At 57.2% G+C, this 22480-nt stretch overlaps 1 protein-coding gene across 1 annotated transcript in view; it reads right to left on the bottom strand.

Annotated features, from left to right (window-relative positions):
• Nucleotides 1-8770: 8770 nt before the first annotated feature.
• The window catches only part of LOC125463041 (uncharacterized), a 96261-nt gene continuing 82551 nt past the window's right edge, over nt 8771-22480 (bottom strand). Inside the window, exons 28-30 of the mRNA XM_059640678.1 lie at nt 14482-14696; nt 10523-10576; nt 8771-9328 (exon numbers count right to left, since the gene is read on the bottom strand). Of these exons, the coding sequence (XP_059496661.1) occupies nt 9259-9328; nt 10523-10576; nt 14482-14696 (339 nt within the window). The 3' untranslated portion in view covers nt 8771-9258. The remainder of the gene's footprint in view (nt 9329-10522; nt 10577-14481; nt 14697-22480) is intronic.

Raw genomic sequence — 22480 nt, 5'->3', positions numbered from 1 at the left:
GTGGGACTTTGTCTCCACAGGGACTGTGCAATTGTCACTCTGACCGATACTGTCATGGACAGATACATCTGCAGCTGGCAGATTGGTGGGGATGGGGTCAGGTATGTGTTTCCCTCTTGTTGGTTCCCTCACCAGCTGCTGTAAAGAACGAAGAAAATTACAGCACAGGAACAGACCCTTCGGCCCTCCAAGCCTGCACTGATCCAGATCCTCTATCTAAGCCTGTCGCCTATTTTCCAGGGATCTGTATCCCTCTGCTCCCTGCCCGTTCATATATCTGTCTAGATACATCTTAAATGATGCTATCATGCCCACCTCTACCACCTCCGCTGGCAATGCGTTCCAGGCACCCACCACCCTCTGCGTAAAGAACTTTCCACACATATCTCCCTTAAACTTTTCCCCTCTCACCTTGAAATTGTGACCCCTAGTAATCGAGTCCCCTACTCTGAGGAAAAAGCTTCTTGCTATCCATTCTGTCTTTATCTCTCATGGTTTTGTAGACCTCAATCAGGTCCCCCATTTTCTAATGTAAATAATCCGAATCTACTCAAACTCTCTTCATAGTTATCACCCTCCATACCAGGCAACATCCTGGTGAACCTCCTCTGCACCCTCTCCAAAGCATCCACATCCTTTTGGTAATGTGGCGACCAGAACTGTACACAGTACTCCAAATGTGGCCGAACCAAAGTCCTATACAACTGCAACACGACCTGCCAACTCTTGTACTCAATACCCCGCCCAATGAAGAAAAGCATGCCGTATGCCTTCTTGACCACCCTATTGACCTGCGTTGTCACCTTCAGGGAACAATGGACCTGAACATCCAGATTTCTCTGTGCATCAATTTTCCCCAGGACTTTTCCAGTTACCGTATAGTTCGCTCTTGAATTGGATCTTCCAAAGTGCATCACCTCGCATTTGCCCGGATTGAACTCCATCTGCCATTTATCTGCCCAACTCTCCAGTCTATCTATATTCTGCTGTAAACTCTGATAGTCCCCTTCACTATCTGCTACTCCACCAATCTTAGTGTCATCTGCAAACTTGCTGATCAGACCATCTATACCTTCCTCCAGATCATTTATGTGTATCACAAACAGTGGTTCCAACACGGATCCCCGTGGAATACCACTGGTCACAGATCTCCAATTTGAGAAACTCCCTTCCACTACAACTCTCTGTCTCCTGTTGCCCAGCCAGTTCTCTATCCATCCAGCCAGTACACTCTGGAACAAAAACAAAGTTGCTGGAAAAGCTCAGCAGATCTGGCAGCATCTGTGAAGGAGAGAAGTGTTAATGTTTCGGGTGCAGTGACCCTTCCTCAGAACTGATGATGGCTGGGAAAATGTCAGTTTATATGCAGAAAATAGGGAGGTGGGTGGGGTAGGGATTAAATGATAGGATAGAACCCAAAGAGAGAGAAGTGCAGTTGGACAGGCAAAGGAGTTGCTAACGATCAGGCTGGGAGGGTGAATAGTTGTTAATGGGGACTGTGAGTGACTAACAACAGGGGGTGTGTAATGGCAGGCTGTGTGGTAACAAGGCCCGGTGTGTGGGGTTGGGGGGGCTGGGACATGGGAGAGTTTAGGCCCTAAAATTATTGAACTTAATACTGAGTCCGCAGGGCTGCAGGGTCCCCAAGAGGAAAAAGTTGTTCCTCCAGAGATAATGGGAACTGCAGATGCTGGAGAATCCGAGATAACATAGTGTGGAACTGAATGAACACAGCAGACCTTCTGATGAAGGGTCCAGGCCCAAAATGTCAGCTTTTGTGCTCTTGAGATGCTGCTGGGCCTGCTGTGTTCATCCAGCTCCACACTTTGTTATCTCTGTGGTTCCTCCAGCTTGCATTGGGCTTCACTGGATCGCTGCAGCAAGCTTGAGACAGAGATATTGGCCAGGGAGCAGGGTGGTGCATTGAAATGTCAGGCAACAGGTAGTTCAGGGTCTTTTTTGCAAACAGGACGTAGATATTCTGCAAAGCGGTCACCAAGTCTACACTTCGTTTCTCCAGTGTAGAGGAGGGCACATTGTGAGCAGCGAATGAAGTAGACTAGATTCTTGGAAGTGCAGGTGAAGTGGGCCGAGGAGGTAAATGGGCAGGTGTTACACCTTCACCGGTTACAGGGGAAGGTGCCATGGAGCTGTGGGGAGGTGTTGGGGGTGGAGGAAGTATGGACCAGGGTGTCCTGGAGGGAACGGTCCCTGTGGAAGGCGGACAAGGGAGGGGAGGAGAATATAGTGGTGGCATCTTGCTTAAGGTGGTGGAAATGGCATCTGATGATCTGGATTGTCGAGGAAGGGAAGGGAGGAGTCAGAGATAGACCAGGAGAAAGTGAGGGCAGGGTGGAAATTGGAGGCAAAATTGATGAAGTTTTCCAATTCCAGGTGAGAGGGGGAAGCGGCACTGACGATATCATCGATGCATCGGAGAAAGTGTTGTGGGTGGGGACCGGAATAGACTGGAACAAAGAATGTTCCACATACCCCACAAAGAGAGAGGCATAACTGGGGCCCATGCAGGTACCCACGGCAACCCCTCTTACCTGAAGAAAATGAGAGGAGGAGTTGAAAGAGAAGTTGTTGAGGGTGAGGACAAGCTCAGCCAAGGGGAGGAGGTTGGTGGTGGGTGGGGATGGCTCAGGTCTTTGCTCCAGGAAGAAGTGGAGAGCTCTAAGACCCTCCTGGTGGGGAATGGCCGTGTAAAGGGATTGCACATTCCATTGTTGACAGGGCCCTCAATTGTGTCCGACCCATCTCCCGCACTTCTGCCCTCACCCCTTCTCTTCCTTCCCGCAACAGCAATAGGGTTCCCCTCATCCTCACCGACCATCCCACCAGCATCCACATCCAGAAGATCGTCAGATGCCATTTCCCCCACCTCCAGCAAGATGCCACCACCAGACATTCCCCTCCCCTCCCTTGTCCACCTTCCACAGGAACCGTTCCCTCTGGGACACCCTGGTCCACACCTCCATCTATCCTTTCATTTAATCCCTACCCCACTCACCTATCTATTTTCTGCATATAAACAGATGTTTTCCCAGCCACCATCAGTTCTGAGGAAAGGTCACTAGACCCGAAACGTTAACTCTGTTTTCTCCTCCACAGATGCTGCCAGACCTGCTGAGCTTTTTCAGCAACTTTGTTTTATTTCCTGATTTACAGCATCCGCAGTTCTTTTGGTTTTTATTTAGTACACTCTGGACCCCATGCATTTTCACTTTCTCCATCAGCATACCATGGGGAACCTTATCAAACACCTCACTGAAGTCCATGTATCTGACAGCTACAGCCCTTGCCTCATCAATCAACTTTGTCGCTTCCTCAAAGAATTCTACCAAGTTCTACCAAAAAATTCTACCGTGACCTTCCCTGCACAAAACCATGTTGCCTATCATTGATAAGCCCATTTTCTTCCAAATATAAATAGATCCTATCCCTCAGTATCTTCTCCAGCAGCTTCCCTACCACTGACGTCAGGCTCACCGATCTAAAATTTCCTGGATTATCCTTGCTACCCTTCTTAAACAAGGGGACCACATTAGCAATTCTCCAGTCCTCCGGGACCTCACCTGTGCTCAAGGATGCTGCAGAGACATCTGTTAAGACCCCAGATATTTCCTCTCTCGCTTCACTCATCAACCTTGGATAGATCCCACCTGGACCTGGGGACTTGCCCACCCTAATGCATTTTAGAATACCCAACACTTCCCCAAACCGCACCCCCCACCATCATACTGTTTTCACCGAGAGTAATCAAACACCTATCCCTAACCTCAACATCTGTCATGTCCCTCTCCTCAGTGAATACCAACGCAAAGTACTCATTAAGAATCTCACTCATTTTCTCTGACTCCTCACATAACTTCCCTCCTTTGTCCTTGTGTGGGCCAACCCTCTCTCTAGTTACCCTCTTGCTCCTTGAAAAAATGGCTTTCAAATTTTCCTTAACCCTGTTTGTTAAAGATATTTCATTTTATGACCCCTTTTAGCCCTCTTAATTTCTCGTTTCAGATTGGTCCTACTTTCCCGATATTCTTCCAAAGCTTCATCTGTTTCCAGTTGCCTAGACCTCATGTATGTTTCCTTTTTCCTCTTTGCTCATCTCGCAATTTCACCCGTCATCCATGGTTCCCTAATCTTGCCCTTTCTATCCCTCAGTTTCACAGGGACATGTCTGTCCTGCACTCTAATCAACCTCTCTTTAAAAGCCTCCCACATATCAAATGTGGATTTACCCTCAAACAGCTGCTCCCAATCCACAGTCCCCAGCTCCTGTCAAATTTTGCTACAGTTGGCCTTCCCCTAATTTAGCATTCTTTCTTTTTAGGACCACTCTCATCTTTGTCCATCAGTATCCTAAAGCTTACGGAATTGTGATCACTACTCCCAAAATAATCCCCTACTGAACCTCAACCACCTGGCCGGGCTCATTTCCCAACACCAGGTCCAGTATGGCCCCTTCCCGGGTTGGACTATTTACATACTGCTGTAGAAAACCCTCCTGGATGCTCCTTACAAATTCTACTCTACCTAAACCCCTAACATTAAGTGAATCCCAGTCAATGTTGGGAAAATTAAAATCTACCATCACCACCGCCCTGTTGCTCCTACATATTTCCATTATCTGTTTACATATTTGTGCCTCTATGTCCTGTAGTACAGCCTCAACATTGTTACTGCGCCCTTCCTGTTTCTGAGCTCTGCCCATATTGCCTCACTGCTCGTGTCCTCCACAGTGCCCTCCTTCAGCACTGCTGTGATATCCTATTTGACCAGCAATGCAACCTCTCCACCCCTTTTACCTCCCTCTATATCCCGCCTGAAACATCTGTATCCTGAGATATTTAGTTGCCAATCTTGCCCTTCCCTCGACCAAGTCTCAGTAATAGCAATAACATCACCCAGTTCCTTACAGGCTGGGTCCTGCTGACCCACTCTAGCAGCCACGTCCTTTAGGATCTGACCAGCTCGATCAGTATTACTGCTGCTGAGCCACTCCTGGTGGCAGACATTGAATACATTTTGTGGCCTTGTCATCCTCAGTGCTTTCTCTAACTGCTGTAGAACACGGAGGAATACTGATTCATAAACCGAGTGGACAGTACATGATAATCAGCAGAGGGTTGCCTTGCCCATGTTTAACCTGAAGCCATGAGAGTCAATGTTGAGGACTCCCAGAGTAACTCCCTCCTGACTGTATCCCTCTGTGCTGCCCCCTCTGCTGGGTCTGTCTGCCTGGTGAGACAGGATATGCCTAGAAATGGTGATGGCGGTGTCTGGGACATGTCTGTAAGGTATGATTCTGTGAGTATGACTGTGTCAGGCTGTTGCCTGACTAGCCTGTGAGACAGCTCTCCCAACGTTGGCACCAACCCCCAGATGTTAGTGAGGAGGACTCTGCAGAGTCAACAGGGCTGTTTCTGCCGTTGTCTTTTCCGGTGCCCAGGTCAATGCCAGGTGATCCCTCTGGTTTCATTTAGAATCAAAGAGTCAACAGTCCTGCAGCAGGAAGACTGGCCCTACAGAGCAAACTGGTCTCTGCTGACCAAAATTTCCTTCCTCGTTAAACTCATTTCCTGTACACGGCCCATACCCTTCTAAATCTTTCCTATCCACGTATTCATCCAAATGTCTTTAAATGTTGTCAATGTATCCAACTCAACCACTTCCGCTGGTAGCTCATTCCATATGTGTATCACCCTCAGTGTAAAGAAGATGCTAGTCAGGTTCCCAATGTATCTTTTCCCCTCTTAGCTTAAACTGATGTCCTCTTGTCCTCAATTCCCCCTCAAGTCCTTCTCAAATCTATCCCTTCTCAACTCGAACCTAAACCCCCTAGTTTACAATTGCCATCCCTGGGAAAAAGATATATGCATTCGTCCTATCCATGCTTCTCATGATTTTATGCACCTCAATAAGGTCACTGCCCCCATTCTCCCAAGCACTGCAGCCTCACAGCGCCAGGGACCCGGGTTCAATTCCAGCCTCGGGTAACTGTGTAGAGTTTGCACGTTCTCCCTGTGTCCGTGTGGGATCCCTCCGGGTGCTCCGGTACAGTCCAAAGATATGCAAGCTAAGTGGATCGGCCATGATAAATTGCCTGTTGTGTTCAGGGATGTGTGGGTTATAGGAGGATGGGTCTGGGTGGGATGCTCCAAGGGGCGGTGTGGACTTGTTGGGCCAAAGGGCCTGTTTCCACATTGTAGGGAATCTAATCTATCAATGACTAGGCCGGCACAGGCCTCTGTAGCAGTGAGTTCCACAAGCTCACCACCCTCTGGCTGAAGAAATTGTTCTGAGGCTATCCCCTCAGGTCCTCATCTCTCTTACCAGTGGAAACATCATCACATTCATTATACCCAGTGCTTTGGTAAGTTTCAATCAGATCCCACCACCCCAACCCTTTTAAACTCCATACCCAGGGTCCTCACTGCCCGTTGTCCCCACGATCTTGTGCTAAAGACTGGCGATGGAATGTGTGTCACTTGGAACTCCTGCCTCTGATCACCAGAATATACTCAGGAACAAAACCCCCAAATCAGGATCAGGCTGTGGTGTGAAGCCCCCTGCAGTTGATCATCCCCTTAAGGTCAGGATGAAACACTCAGAACTAGCCCCAGACCGTCAGAAGTTGAATCGGCTTCAGACCTTTCAGACCAAACACATTTTGTCTTTTATCTATCCCTCCTTAAACTCCAGCAGCTAAATATCACTTAGTGTGACTGAGGGTCTGAGAAAAGGAACTGACATGAAGGAATGTCGCTCAGACAAGTTCAGATGAATTTGGACTGGATTTCTGACTCTCTCCATCACAGCCAGATGGGAGGAGATAACAAGGTGTAGAACTGGATAAACACAGCAGGCCAAGCTGCATCTTAGGAGCACAAAAGCTGACGTTTCGCACCTGGATTCTTCATCAGAAGGATGGATGCCTCAACGTTGTGTCTGCTTCTGCTGTCCACTCTTATGCTGGAGACTCACCGTTGTGATCAGTTCCAGCTCAGGTATCATTGTTTCATGGGTCTACCAGCTACCAGGACAGTAGGAAGTGAAACGGTCACACCAAAGCTTCTTTTCCTCACCTCATGATTCCAGAGTAGGATTGCTAGGCTCTTCCTGTGCAGCCCCGGAGGTCATGGGAAGGGGTGAAAACCAGAGTAGAAGGGACCATTTTAAGGGAAAGCAGCAAACCAGAGTTGCCAAATCTCCCAGAACAAGACTGGCTGCACAGATCAATTTTCCATTCCCCTGTACTTAAAACATGAAGCAACTGTACAAAACGCTAGTGCAGCCTCATTTGGAATATTGCGTGCAGTTCTGGTCGCTCCATTACAGGAAGGATGTGGAAGCATTGGAAAAGGTGCAGAGGAGATTTTACAGGATGTTGCCTGGTCTGGAGCGCAGGCCCTATGAAGAAAGGCTGAGGGACTTGGGTTTGCTCTCATTGGAGAGGAGGCTAAGAGGGGATTTAATAGAGACATACAAGATGATCAGAGGATTAGATAGGGTGGACAGTGAGAGTCTTTTTCCGAGGATGATGACGTCAGCTTGTATGAGGGGGCATAGCTACACATTGAGGGGTGATAGATTTAAGACAGATATCAGAGGCAGGTTCTTTACTCAGAGAGTGGTAAGGGCGTGGAATGCCCTGCCTGCCAATGTAGTTAACTTCAGCCACATTAGGGGCATTCAAACAGTCCTCGGATAAGCATATGGATAATGATGGGATAGTGTAGGGGGATGGGCTTAGATTAGTTCACAGGTCGGCGCAACATGGAGGGCCGAAGGGCTTGTTCTGCGCTGTATTGTTCTATGTTCTATGGTTTGAGGTGTTTAAAGGTGATGAAGAGACAACAGCAAAGATAGAGGTCGCACGTCCCTTGGGAAAGAACTGGAGACAAAACATTTAAACTGGAGTCAGTTGATTCAGGGATTTTATCAGGTAGCATTATTGAAAGGAGGTGTGAAAGCTGGAACTCTCAGAAAGTTAAGACAAGTTTTTAATAAGCAATGGCAGATTTTGAAGAGATGGGGTGGTGAGGTGCATATAGAGAATTGATACTCATTACCACAGGTTGGAGGGGATGAAGGGCCTCCTCCACTTCTCCGTAAACAGCAGAAATGGGATTTATGAAGAAAAGGCACAGAGCAGCAAACCATCTTTGACACAGTAAATTCCAGCCTTTTGTCATCACAGACACCAGAACCAGGAGGCATCATTGGTAAAATAATGCTTAAACCTCGCTTGAACACTAGAAATCAGCCACTGGTGTGATTTTAGCAGCAAGCCTGGCAAAGTTTGCACAGCAAGATCCCACACACAGCAATGTGATAGTGATCACTAGGACTTTTTTTAAAAAAAACCTTGCACTCAAACAGTAGTGGCTGTGGGATTATCACAGTCACCTTAAGGCAGAAAGGCCCTCATAGTAACATAGTGCAAAGACATTAGTAACCACCTCCCTCCAGGGAACACTGTCGTTCGCCCTCACCCACAACCCACTGTATCATTTGAACAAAATGAAAATTCAAATGAATCAATACCAGAGATCAGAGAACTCCAAAACAGGACACAGATAATGGGAACTGCAGATGCTGGAGAATCCAAGATAATAAAATGTGAAGCTGGCTGAACACAGCAGGCCAAGCAGCTTCTCAGGAGCACAAAAGCTGATGTTTCGGGCCTAGACCCTTCATCACAGACGGTCTGGGCCTGAAACGTCAGCTTTTGTGCTCCTGAGATGCTGCTTGGCCTGCTGTGTTCAGCCAGCTTCACACTTTGTTATCTCCAAAACAGGATAGTTGAGTCTCTCTTGTTTTGCAGTTTTAAATGACTGGTAGCTGGACTGTCGCCCATGAATTAACCAGCTTCATTCAGCCATTCCTGATCATATAAATATGAACACACCACCTCTGGTCAAAACATCTCAAGACTTGCAATGATTTTGGTCAAAAAGGTTTCCTCGTGGAGCTTTCCAGAACAGAATGTTGAGGTACGGTTGCAGAAACCTTCTCCATTCTCAGCATCTGAAGTAGTGAAGCCAGCGTCAGCGCAGTTAGACTGAAGTTCACACCAGCCTATGACAACAGCAGTACGATACACCGTGGCAGCTTGGGGGAATGTGCAGGCTGTGCAATAGAAACAGGTCTGACAGGGTTTATATGCAGCATGCTGACACCGAGCAGAGAGACCAGACCAGGGGGCAGCCTGGATATCTGCCCTGGACATCAATCCAAGCTCCCTAGTCAACGATTCTCAAACTCCAAACTCTTGGTCTTCTCCAGGCTTTCCCACTTTAACACGGGTGGTTGGGATCTGCAGAGACAGATGGAATTCAAATCAAGAACTACGCCAGTTTCCTTATTACATGCCACAATTCTTGAAATTAACCCAGTCTGATCCCTATCTGACACTTCAACAGAGGAGGTGAACCACAGCAACATGGTAAACTATTCACATCTTGTCTCCAAACTAGTAGCTCGTGGGTTCTATTTCTTCAGCAAATGCACCACCGAAACCACCAGTGCAGGCGCCGAGGGAGCGCCGCGCTGTCGGAGGGGGCCAGCGCCGAGGGAGCGCCGCGCTGTCGGAGGGGGCCAGCGCCGAGGGAGCGCCGCGCTGTCGGGCGGGGGGGGGGGGCAGTGCTGCGCTATCAGGGGGGCCAGTCCTGCACCGAAGGAGCGCCGCACTGTCGGGGGGGGGGGGGCAGCACTGAGGGAGCGCCGCGCTGTCGGGGGGGTCACTACTGCACCGAGGGAGCGCCGCGCTGTCGGGGGGGGGGGGGGGGGGGCAGTGCCGCGCTATCAGGGGGGCCAGTCCTGCACCGAAGGAGCGCCGCACTGTCGGGGGGGGGGGGGGGGGCAGCACTGAGGGAGCGCCGCGCTGTCGGAGGGGGGGGGGGGGGCAGTGCTGCGCTATCAGGGGGGCCAGTCCTGCACCGAAGGAGCGCCGCACTGTCCGGGGGGGGGGGGCAGCACTGAGGGAGCGCCGCGCTGTTGGGGGGGCCACTGCTGCACCGAGGGAGCGCCACGCTGTCAGGGGGGTGGGGGCAGCGCCAAGCTGTCGGGGGGGCCAGTCCTGCACCGAGGGAGCGCCGCGCTGTCGGGGGGATAAGGCCTTGTTTCCCTTAAAGTAATTGTGATAATCCCACTGCCCCTGTTTTTTTTAAAAAAACAGCAGGGTGGTATTTTTCCCTGTGGTCTGACCACTATTTATTCGTCTGAACATTTTCATTTTGTTGTGTGTGGGATCTTGCCATGCATGCATTGGTGGCATGTTTCCTCTAACAGTGACTGTACTTCTGAAGTACTCAGGGACACTCTGGGGATGTGAAAAGTGCTACAGAAATGGAAATCTGTTACTGGCTTTCCACTCGAGATTCCAAGAGCCCTTGCCTCTGGACTGATCTCAGTTTCCATCCGGGAACAGACTGGACAGAGAGCCGAGGGACCGTAGCACAGGATTCCTCTGCAATAACGGGTCTCACCCCACAAGTCAGTCAGCACTTACCTGTCAACCCGATTCTGAGAGGTACAGGGGTCACGCTCCTGTCTCTTCTCCTTCCTGGGAGGATGAGAAGATGATGAGCAGATAAGACATTTGCTGGTTAATTGTCGTTCTAAACAGAGTAACAGACTGTGAACCAACCCCGCCCACTGGCCTCACCAGCCTCTCACATGCACACACCAGAATTACCAGAACGTTCTCAGGGGCTGTAGCCTCTACAGTATCCAGTGTCTCTAACAGTTTCTTGATATCACGTGGAGTGAATCGAATTGGCTGAAAACTGGTATCTGTGATGCTGGGGACCACTGGAGGAGAGAGAGATGGATCATCCACTCGGCATTTCTGGCTGAAGATTGCTGCGAATGCTTCAGCCTTATCTTTTGCCCTGATGAGCTGGTCTCTTCCATCATTGCGGATTGGGATATTTGTGGAGCCTCCTCCTTCCATGAGATGTTTAATTGTCCACCATCATTCATGGCTGGATGTGGCAGGACTGCAGAGCTTAGATCTGATCCATTGGTTGTGGGATCGCTTAGCTCTGTCTGTCACTCGCTGCTTACATTGTTTGGTGTGTAAGTAATCCTGTTTGGTGTGTAAGTAATCCTGTTTGGTGTGTAAGTAATCCTGTTTGGTGGCTTCACCAGGCTGATGCCTCATCTTCAGGTATCCCTGGTGCTGCTCCTGGCCTGCCCCCTGCACTCTCCACTGAACCAGGGTTGATCCCCTGGCTTCATGGTAATGGTTGAGTGGGGGATATGCCGGGCCATGAGCTTACAGATCGTGCTGGAGTACAACTCTGCTGCTGTTGATGACCCACAGCGCCTCATGGATGCCCAGTCTTGAGTTGCTAGATCTGTGTGAAGTCTGTCCCATTGAGCACGGGGATAGTGTTACACAACACGATGGAGGTTGTTCTCAATGTGAAGGTAGGACTTCATCTCCACAAGGACTGGGCGATGGTCACTCTGACCGATACTGTCATGGACAGATACATCTGCAGCTGGCAGATTGGTGGGGATTATGTCGGGTATGTGTTTCTCTCATTGGTTCCCTCACCACCTGCAGCAGACCCAGTCGAGCAGCGATGTCCTTTAGGACCTGACCAGCTCTATCAGTAGTAATGCTGCTGAGCCACTCTTGGTGGTGGACATTGAAATCCCCCAGTCGATTGTCTATTGTCAGAAAAGCCCACCTGGTTCACTAATGTCCTTCAGGGAATGCAATCTGCCATCTTTACCTGGTCTGGCCTACATGTGACTCCAGACCCACAGCAATCTGGTTGACTCTCAGTTGCCCTCTGAAATGGCCGAGCAAGCCACTCAGTTATACAGAGTCTCAAATGCCAGAATACATTTTGTACCCTTGCCATCCTCAGTGCTTCCTCTAAGTGTTGCTCAATATTGAGGAATACTGAACCATCAGCTGAGGGAAGGCAGTACGTGGTAATCAGCAGGAGGTTTCCTTGCCCATGTTTAACCTGAAGCCATGAGACTTCATGGGGTCCAGAGTCAATGTTGAGGACCCCCAGAGTAACTCCCTCCCGACTGTATCCCACTGTGCTGCCCCTTCCGCTGGGTCTGTCCTACCGGTGAGACAGGACATATCCAGGGATATTGATGGCACTGTCTGTAAGGTATGATTCTGTGAGTATGACTGTGTCCGGCTGTTGCCTGACTAGTCTATGAGACAGCTCTCCCAACGTTGGCAGTAACCCCAGCTGTTAGTGAGGAGGACTCTACAGAGTCAACAGGGCTGTTTCTGCCGTTGTCTTTTCCAGCGCCCAGGTCGATACCAGGTGATCCGTCCAGTTTCATTCATTTGAGACTCTGTATAACTGAGTTTCTTGCTCAGCCATTTCAAAGGGGAACTGAGAGTCAACCAGATTGCTGTGGGTCTGGAGTCACATGTAGGCCAGACCAGGTAAGGATGGCAGATTGCATTCTCTGAAGGACATTAGTGAATGAGGCGGGTTCTTCTAACAATAGACAATAGATTGATGGTCATCAGTGGATTCTTAATTGTGTTTTTTAATACAAAAATGGTTAAGCTGCTGCCTGGGGTTAATTGGTTAAATAGGTCTGTAGATATAGAGGGCAAAAAAGTGACACTGAGGGGGAAAAGAGATGTGGGACTGTTCTGTCAATAAATTCCACTCCAAGGAAACAGAGCCTCCGATGCAATTCACTTCAATCCTCTTCAACACATTCACTTCCTCCACTGTGACAGCTTAGGGTACCATCCACAAGAAACAACTCACCTCGGCTCCTTACACAGCACTATCCAAACCAGTAACCTCTCGCACCAAGTAGCAGATACATGGGAACACCACCCACTGCAAATTCCCCTCCAAGACACTCCCCCATCCTGACTTGGAAATATATCACCGTCCCTTCAGGGTCGCTGGGTCAGAATCCAGGAACTAAACTAAAGGACTGCAGTGGGTGAAGGTGGTAGCTCTCCGCCATCTCGTCAAAGTCAATAAACCAGCCCCTTGTGCAGGCACTCGTTCTTCAATAGAGCTGTCCAATTATTCACACACTCATCTGTATGGCTGTATCAACTGTTCTGCTGAAATATGTTTTTAGTTTGTTCCCTTGTGAAAGTTATCATTTAACCTTGCTTCTCTGGTCAGTGAGCAGTGGTCAGAGTGCTCTCTGGTCACCTGCTGCCCTGAGAAAGTATTTCCATATTTACTTGGCTCTTGGTAATTTTGACGGTCTGTACTAAGTCTCCTCTTTATCTCCTTTGAGGAGGTAACAAGCAAGATCAATGGGAAGCAGTGGATGTAACATATTTGGAGTTTCAGAAGGCATTGATAGAGGATTGACTCAGTTAACGAGGTTTTTGTTGACCCATTTAAACTTGTCTATATCCCTGAGGGTCTGTCCTCCTCAATACCTGCCTCCCTACCTGTTGTGTCATCCATTAACTTGGCTGCAGTGCATTCACTTTCCTCATCCAAGTCACAAATATATATTGTAAATGGTCGTGATACCTGGGACACTCCATTAGTTATATATTGCCTTCCTGAAAATACCCGTTATCCCAAATCTCTGTTTTCTATCGGTTAGCCGATCCTCTTTCCCTGATAATATACTACCCCCAACACCATGAGCTGTCTTATTAAGTAGCCTTGTGTGCAATAACTTATCACTTTCCAAAAATTCAAATATATTACATCCAGTATTTGTCCATTATCTACTCGATATGTTACCACCTCAAAGAATTCTAATAAATCTGTCTGGCATGCTTTCCCCTTTGTGAAGCCAAGCTGATGCTGCTTGATCATATTATGCATTTCTAAATACTCTGCTATACACGTTTTCATAGACTCAAATATTCTCCCAATAACAGATGTGAATCTTACTAGCCTATAGTTTGTCTCCTTTCTTTTTTACATGAAGGTCTTCCACTGACAGTTTTCTATTCCTCTGGGACGTTGACAGAAACTAAAGACACCCAGAAGATTACTAACACTGCTTCCATTATTGCCGGAGCTACTTCCTTCAATATCCTGGGATGCAATCCATCACAGGGTTAGAGACTAGTCAGACTTTAGTGAGGAATTTGCAAGGTTATGGAGAAAAGGCAGGGATGTGGGACTAAACAGGAATATTTATTTCAAGGAGCCAGCCCTGGGGCTATCTGGTCTTTAACTGTTTTGTATCCTTCAAGTTGTTTTGTTTTGAAAGAGCCATCTCAATGTCTGCAGCGCAACAGATTGTTGTCTGCTGCCCTGTAGAACACCCCCACTGCCACCACCCCCCCCCCCGCCACACTCCCCCCGCTCCTGTTCCTGTGCCACCTTCAACTGGACATGTTCTGAAAGAATTCGGGTCAGCCGAGGCGTACAGCTGCGTGATTACAGGGTGAGCCGGTGGTGGGGGTGGGGGGGCGGGGGGAGGGGAGAGCCAGACGGGGAGGGATGGGGAAATACAATGGGAGGGCAGTCAAGAACTTACTTCAATACCGGGGGCTGTATTTCAGACTGTGTCTCATGTGAAGCTAGTGGCCAGTGAGGTAGATACCGCAGGCTGGGAGGGAGGGTAAATCTGTTGATTTCGGTCGCATCATTCCACAGTCTCTTCCTGGTCTGCTGGCTCACATTGACTAAGGAACTGGCCGTGAAGAAGGCTGGTTCAGGTAGATCCAGTTCTGCCGCATCCTGCATTGGTGACTGTGGTGTGAGAATTCAGAAACAGCAAGAGTGATTTTAAACGGAATAATCCAGCTATCTCCCTGCAGACAGCCCAATGAGACCCCAGGACACTGCTTTCAGCGCTCACACAAACACAAGCACAAGCACAGGGACAGGGACATTATTATTCAGGGACACAGCAGCGTAACTCGCTTGGTCACAGTCATCAGGGTCACTCCGCACCAGAACACATTCTCTACGTGGGGCAATTTGTCACCACCCGAATCCCGAGACGGAAACCATGAACCCATCATCCAGATGGAACTCTCCTGGGCGGTGGGGCGCACTGTCGGAGGGGCAGTGCTGAGGGAGCGCCGCGCTGTCGGAGGGGCAGTGCTGAGGGAGCGCCGCGCTGTCGGAGGGGCAGTGCTGAGGGAGCGCCGCGCTGTCGGAGGGGCAGTGCTGAGGGAGCGCCGCGCTGTCGGAGGGTCAGTGCTGAGGGAGCGCCGCGCTGTCGGAGGGGCAGTGCTGAGGGAGCGCCGCGCTGTCGGAGGGGCAGTGCTGAGGGAGCGCCGCGCTGTCGGAGGGGCAGTGCTGAGGGAGCGCCGCGCTGTCGGAGGGGCAGTGCTGAGGGAGCGCCGCGCTGTCGGAGGGGCAGTGCTGAGGGAGCGCCGCGCTGTCGGAGGGGCAGTGCTGAGGGAGCGCCGCGCTGTCGGAGGGGCAGTGCTGAGGGAGCGCCGCGCTGTCGGAGGGGCAGTGCTGAGGGAGCGCCGCGCTGTCGGAGGGGCAGTGCTGAGGGAGCGCCGCGCTGTCGGGCAGTGCTGAGGGAGCGGGCACCGTCGGAGGGTCAGTGCTGAGGGAGCGCCGCGCTGTCGGAGGGGCAGTGCTGAGGGAGCGCCGCGCTGTCGGAGGGGCAGTGCTGAGGGAGCGCCGCGCTGTCGGAGGGGCAGTGCTGAGGGAGCGCCGCGCTGTCGGAGGGGCAGTGCTGAGGGAGCGCCGCGCTGTCGGAGGGGCAGTGCTGAGGGAGCGCCGCGCTGTCGGAGGGGCAGTGCTGAGGGAGCGCCGCGCTGTCGGAGGGGCAGTGCTGAGGGAGCGCCGCGCTGTCGGAGGGGCAGTGCTGAGGGAGCGCCGCGCTGTCGGAGGGGCAGTGCTGAGGGAGCGCCGCGCTGTCGGAGGGGCAGTGCTGAGGGAGCGCCGCGCTGTCGGAGGGGCAGTGCTGAGGGAGCGCCGCGCTGTCGGGCAGTGCTGAGGGAGCGGGCACCGTCGGAGGGTCAGTGCTGAGGGAGCGCCGCGCTGTCGGAGGGGCAGTGCTGAGGGAGCGCCGCGCTGTCGGAGGGGCAGTGCTGAGGGAGCGGGCACCGTCGGAGGGTCAGTGCTGAGGGAGCGCCGCACTGTCGGAGGGGCAGTGCTGAGGGAGCGCCGCACTGTCGGAGGGGCAGTGCTGAGGGAGCGCCGCGCTGTCGGGCAGTGCTGAGGGAGCGGGCACCGTCGGAGGGGCAGTGCTGAGGGAGCGCCGCGCTGTCGGGCAGTGCTGAGGGAGCGGGCACCGTCGGAGGGTCAGTGCTGAGGGAGCGCCGCGCTGTCGGGCAGTGCTGAGGGAGCGGGCACCGTCGGAGGGTCAGTGCTGAGGGAGCGCCGCGCTGTCGGAGGGGCAGTGCTGAGGGAGCGCCGCGCTGTCGGGCAGTGCTGAGGGAGCGGGCACCGTCGGAGGGTCAGTGCTGAGGGAGCGCCGCGCTGTCGGAGGGGCAGTGCTGAGGGAGCGCCGCGCTGTCGGAGGGGCAGTGCTGAGGGAGCGGGCACCGTCGGAGGGTCAGTGCTGAGGGAGCGCCGCACTGTCGGAGGGGCAGTGCTGAGGGAGCGCCGCACTGTCGGAGGGGCAGTGCTGAGGGAGCGCCGCGCTGTCGGGCAGTGCTGAGGGAGCGGGCACCGTCGGAGGGGCAGTGCTGAGGGAGCGCCGCGCTGTCGGGCAGTGCTGAGGGAGCGGGCACCGTCGGAGGGTCAGTGCTGAGGGAGCGCCGCGCTGTCGGGCAGTGCTGAGGGAGCGGGCACCGTCGGAGGGTCAGTGCTGAGGGAGCGCCGCACTGTCGGAGGGTCAGTGCTGAGGGAGCGCCGCACTGTCGGAGGGTCAGTGCTGAGGGAGCGCCGCACTGTCGGAGGGTCAGTGCTGAGGGAGCGCCGCACTGTCGGAGGGTCAGTGCTGAGGGAGCGCCGCACTGTCGGAGGGTCAGTGCTGAGGGAGCGCCGCACTGTCGGAGGGTCAGTGCTGAGGGAGCGCCGCACTGTCGGAGGGTCAGTGCTGAGGGAGCGCCGCACTGTCGGAGGGTCAGTGCTGAGGGAGCGCCGCACTGTCGGAGGGTCAGTGCTGAGGGAGCGCCGCACTGTCGGAGGGTCAGTGCTGAGGGAGCGCCGCACTGTCGGAGGGTCAGTGCTGAGGGAGCGCCGCACTGTCGGAGGGTCAGTGCTGAGGGAGCGCCGCACTGTCGGAGGGTCAGTGCTGAGGGAGCGGGCACTGTCGGAGGGTCAGTGCTGAGGGAGCGCCGCGCTGTCGGAGGGTCAGTGCTGAGGGAGCGCCGCGCTGTCGGAGGGGCAGTGCTGAGGGAGCGCCGCGCTGTCGGAGGGGCAGTGCTGAGGGAGCGCCGCGCTGTCGGAGGGGCAGTGCTGAGGGAGCGCCGCGCTGTCGGAGGGTCAGTGCTGAGGGAGCGCCGCGCTGTCGGAGGGGCAGTGCTGAGGGAGCGCCGCGCTGTCGGAGGGTCAGTGCTGAGGGAGCGCCGCGCTGTCGGAGGGGCAGTGCTGAGGGAGCGCCGCGCTGTCGGAGGGGCAGTGCTGAGGGAGCGCCGCGCTGTCGGAGGGGCAGTGCTGAGGGAGCGCCGCGCTGTCGGAGGGGCAGTGCTGAGGGAGCGCCGCGCTGTCGGAGGGGCAGTGCTGAGGGAGCGCCGCGCTGTCGGAGGGGCAGTGCTGAGGGAGCGCCGCGCTGTCGGAGGGGCAGTGCTGAGGGAGCGCCGCGCTGTCGGAGGGGCAGTGCTGAGGGAGCGCCGCGCTGTCGGAGGGGCAGTGCTGAGGGAGCGCCGCGCTGTCGGAGGGGCAGTGCTGAGGGAGCGCCGCGCTGTCGGAGGGGCAGTGCTGAGGGAGCGCCGCGCTGTCGGAGGGGCAGTGCTGAGGGAGCGCCGCGCTGTCGGGCAGTGCTGAGGGAGCGGGCACCGTCGGAGGGTCAGTGCTGAGGGAGCGCCGCGCTGTCGGGCAGTGCTGAGGGAGCGGGCACCGTCGGAGGGTCAGTGCTGAGGGAGCGCCGCGCTGTCGGAGGGGCAGTGCTGAGGGAGCGCCGCGCTGTCGGGCAGTGCTGAGGGAGCGGGCACCGTCGGAGGGTCAGTGCTGAGGGAGCGCCGCGCTGTCGGGCAGTGCTGAGGGAGCGGGCACCGTCGGAGGGTCAGTGCTGAGGGAGCGCCGCACTGTCGGAGGGTCAGTGCTGAGGGAGCGGGCACTGTCAGAGGGTCAGTGCTGAGGGAGCGCCGCGCTGTCGGAGGGTCAGTGCTGAGGGAGCGCCGCGCTGTCGGAGGGTCAGTGCTGAGGGAGCGCCGCGCTGTCGGGCAGTGCTGAGGGAGCGGGCACCGTCGGAGGGTCAGTGCTGAGGGAGCGCCGCGCTGTCGGGCAGTGCTGAGGGAGCGGGCACCGTCGGAGGGTCAGTGCTGAGGGAGCGCCGCGCTGTCGGAGGGGCAGTGCTGAGGGAGCGCCGCGCTGTCGGGCAGTGCTGAGGGAGCGGGCACCGTCGGAGGGTCAGTGCTGAGGGAGCGCCGCGCTGTCGGGCAGTGCTGAGGGAGCGGGCACCGTCGGAGGGTCAGTGCTGAGGGAGCGCCGCACTGTCGGAGGGTCAGTGCTGAGGGAGCGGGCACTGTCAGAGGGTCAGTGCTGAGGGAGCGCCGCGCTGTCGGAGGGTCAGTGCTGAGGGAGCGCCGCGCTGTCGGAGGGTCAGTGCTGAGGGAGCGCCGCGCTGTCGGGCAGTGCTGAGGGAGCGGGCACCGTCGGAGGGTCAGTGCTGAGGGAGCGCCGCGCTGTCGGGCAGTGCTGAGGGAGCGGGCACCGTCGGAGGGTCAGTGCTGAGGGAGCGCCGCGCTGTCGGAGGGGCAGTGCTGAGGGAGCGCCGCGCTGTCGGGCAGTGCTGAGGGAGCGGGCACCGTCGGAGGGTCAGTGCTGAGGGAGCGCCGCGCTGTCGGGCAGTGCTGAGGGAGCGGGCACCGTCGGAGGGGCAGTGCTGAGGGAGCGCCGCGCTGTCGGAGGGGCAGTGCTGAGGGAGCGCCGCGCTGTCGGAGGGGCAGTGCTGAGGGAGCGGGCACCGTCGGAGGGTCAGTGCTGAGGGAGCGCCGCGCTGTCGGAGGGGCAGTGCTGAGGGAGCGCCGCGCTGTCGGAGGGGCAGTGCTGAGGGAGCGCCGCGCTGTCGGAGGGGCAGTGCTGAGGGAGCGGGCACCGTCGGAGGGTCAGTGCTGAGGGAGCGCCGCACTGTCGGAGGGTCAGTGCTGAGGGAGCGCCGCGCTGTCGGAGGGGCAGTGCTGAGGGAGCGCCGCGCTGTCGGGCAGTGCTGAGGGAGCGGGCACCGTCGGAGGGTCAGTGCTGAGGGAGCGCCGCGCTGTCGGGCAGTGCTGAGGGAGCGGGCACCGTCGGAGGGTCAGTGCTGAGGGAGCGCCGCGCTGTCGGAGGGGCAGTGCTGAGGGAGCGCCGCGCTGTCGGGCAGTGCTGAGGGAGCGGGCACCGTCGGAGGGTCAGTGCTGAGGGAGCGCCGCGCTGTCGGGCAGTGCTGAGGGAGCGGGCACCGTCGGAGGGTCAGTGCTGAGGGAGCGCCGCACTGTCGGAGGGTCAGTGCTGAGGGAGCGGGCACTGTCAGAGGGTCAGTGCTGAGGGAGCGCCGCGCTGTCGGAGGGTCAGTGCTGAGGGAGCGCCGCGCTGTCGGAGGGTCAGTGCTGAGGGAGCGCCGCGCTGTCGGGCAGTGCTGAGGGAGCGGGCACCGTCGGAGGGTCAGTGCTGAGGGAGCGCCGCGCTGTCGGGCAGTGCTGAGGGAGCGGGCACCGTCGGAGGGTCAGTGCTGAGGGAGCGCCGCGCCGTCGGAGGGGCAGTGCTGAGGGAGCGCCGCGCTGTCGGGCAGTGCTGAGGGAGCGGGCACCGTCGGAGGGTCAGTGCTGAGGGAGCGCCGCGCTGTCGGGCAGTGCTGAGGGAGCGGGCACCGTCGGAGGGTCAGTGCTGAGGGAGCGGGCACCGTCGGAGGGTCAGTGCTGAGGGAGCGCCGCACTGTCGGAGGGTCAGTGCTGAGGGAGCGGGCACTGTCAGAGGGTCAGTGCTGAGGGAGCGCCGCGCTGTCGGAGGGTCAGTGCTGAGGGAGCGCCGCGCTGTCGGAGGGTCAGTGCTGAGGGAGCGCCGCACTGTCGGAGGGTCAGTGCTGAGGGAGCGGGCACCGTCGGAGGGTCAGTGCTGAGGGAGCGCCGCGCTGTCGGAGGGGCAGTGCTGAGGGAGCGCCGCGCTGTCGGAGGGGCAGTGCTGAGGGAGCGCCGCGCTGTCGGAGGGGCAGTGCTGAGGGAGCGGGCACCGTCGGAGGGTCAGTGCTGAGGGAGCGCCGCACTGTCGGAGGGTCAGTGCTGAGGGAGCGCCGCGCTGTCGGAGGGGCAGTGCTGAGGGAGCGCCGCGCTGTCGGGCAGTGCTGAGGGAGCGGGCACCGTCGGAGGGTCAGTGCTGAGGGAGCGCCGCGCTGTCGGGCAGTGCTGAGGGAGCGGGCACCGTCGGAGGGTCAGTGCTGAGGGAGCGCCGCGCTGTCGGAGGGGCAGTGCTGAGGGAGCGCCGCGCTGTCGGGCAGTGCTGAGGGAGCGGGCACCGTCGGAGGGTCAGTGCTGAGGGAGCGCCGCGCTGTCGGGCAGTGCTGAGGGAGCGGGCACCGTCGGAGGGTCAGTGCTGAGGGAGCGCCGCACTGTCGGAGGGTCAGTGCTGAGGGAGCGGGCACTGTCAGAGGGTCAGTGCTGAGGGAGCGCCGCGCTGTCGGAGGGTCAGTGCTGAGGGAGCGCCGCGCTGTCGGAGGGTCAGTGCTGAGGGAGCGCCGCGCTGTCGGGCAGTGCTGAGGGAGCGGGCACCGTCGGAGGGTCAGTGCTGAGGGAGCGCCGCGCTGTCGGGCAGTGCTGAGGGAGCGGGCACCGTCGGAGGGTCAGTGCTGAGGGAGCGCCGCGCCGTCGGAGGGGCAGTGCTGAGGGAGCGCCGCGCTGTCGGGCAGTGCTGAGGGAGCGGGCACCGTCGGAGGGTCAGTGCTGAGGGAGCGCCGCGCTGTCGGGCAGTGCTGAGGGAGCGGGCACCGTCGGAGGGTCAGTGCTGAGGGAGCGGGCACCGTCGGAGGGTCAGTGCTGAGGGAGCGCCGCACTGTCGGAGGGTCAGTGCTGAGGGAGCGGGCACTGTCAGAGGGTCAGTGCTGAGGGAGCGCCGCGCTGTCGGAGGGTCAGTGCTGAGGGAGCGCCGCGCTGTCGGAGGGTCAGTGCTGAGGGAGCGCCGCACTGTCGGAGGGTCAGTGCTGAGGGAGCGGGCACTGTCGGAGGGTCAGTGCTGAGGGAGCGGGCACTGTCGGAGGGTCAGTGCTGAGGGAGCGCCGCGCTGTCGGAGGGTCAGTGCTGAGGGAGCGCCGCGCTGTCGGAGGGTCAGTGCTGAGGGAGCGCCGCGCTGTCGGAGGGTCAGTGCTGAGGGAGCGCCGCGCTGTCGGAGGGTCAGTGCTGAGGGAGCGCCGCGCTGTCGGAGGGTCAGTGCTGAGGGAGCGCCGCGCTGTCGGAGGGTCAGTGCTGAGGGAGCGCCGCGCTGTCGGAGGGGCAGTGCTGAGGGAGCGCCGCGCTGTCGGAGGGGCAGTGCTGAGGGAGCGCCGCGCTGTCGGAGGGGCAGTGCTGAGGGAGCGCCGCGCTGTCGGAGGGGCAGTGCTGAGGGAGCGCCGCGCTGTCGGAGGGGCAGTGCTGAGGGAGCGCCGCGCTGTCGGAGGGGCAGTGCTGAGGGAGCGCCGCGCTGTCGGAGGGGCAGTGCTGAGGGAGCGCCGCGCTGTCGGAGGGGCAGTGCTGAGGGAGCGCCGCGCTGTCGGAGGGGCAGTGCTGAGGGAGCGCCGCGCTGTCGGAGGGGCAGTGCTGAGGGAGCGCCGCGCTGTCGGAGGGGCAGTGCTGAGGGAGCGCCGCGCTGTCGGAGGGGCAGTGCTGAGGGAGCGCCGCGCTGTCGGAGGGGCAGTGCTGAGGGAGCGCCGCGCTGTCGGAGGGGCAGTGCTGAGGGAGCGCCGCGCTGTCGGAGGGGCAGTGCTGAGGGAGCGCCGCGCTGTCGGAGGGGCAGTGCTGAGGGAGCGCCGCGCTGTCGGAGGGGCAGTGCTGAGGGAGCGCCGCGCTGTCGGAGGGGCAGTGCTGAGGGAGCGCCGCGCTGTCGGAGGGGCAGTGCTGAGGGAGCGCCGCGCTGTCGGAGGGGCAGTGCTGAGGGAGCGCCGCGCTGTCGGAGGGGCAGTGCTGAGGGAGCGCCGCGCTGTCGGAGGGGCAGTGCTGAGGGAGCGCCGCGCTGTCGGAGGGGCAGTGCTGAGGGAGCGCCGCGCTGTCGGAGGGGCAGTGCTGAGGGAGCGCCGCGCTGTCGGAGGGGCAGTGCTGAGGGAGCGCCGCGCTGTCGGAGGGGCAGTGCTGAGGGAGCGCCGCGCTGTCGGAGGGGCAGTGCTGAGGGAGCGCCGCGCTGTCGGAGGGGCAGTGCTGAGGGAGCGCCGCGCTGTCGGAGGGGCAGTGCTGAGGGAGCGCCGCGCTGTCGGAGGGGCAGTGCTGAGGGAGCGCCGCGCTGTCGGAGGGGCAGTGCTGAGG

This window comes from Stegostoma tigrinum, chromosome 2 (assembly GCF_030684315.1).
Source record: "Stegostoma tigrinum isolate sSteTig4 chromosome 2, sSteTig4.hap1, whole genome shotgun sequence".
In the NCBI taxonomy this organism is placed as follows: domain Eukaryota; kingdom Metazoa; phylum Chordata; class Chondrichthyes; order Orectolobiformes; family Stegostomatidae; genus Stegostoma; species Stegostoma tigrinum.
Note: the sequence above shows the minus strand (reverse complement) of the source record. Positions and strands in the feature narration are given on the sequence as shown.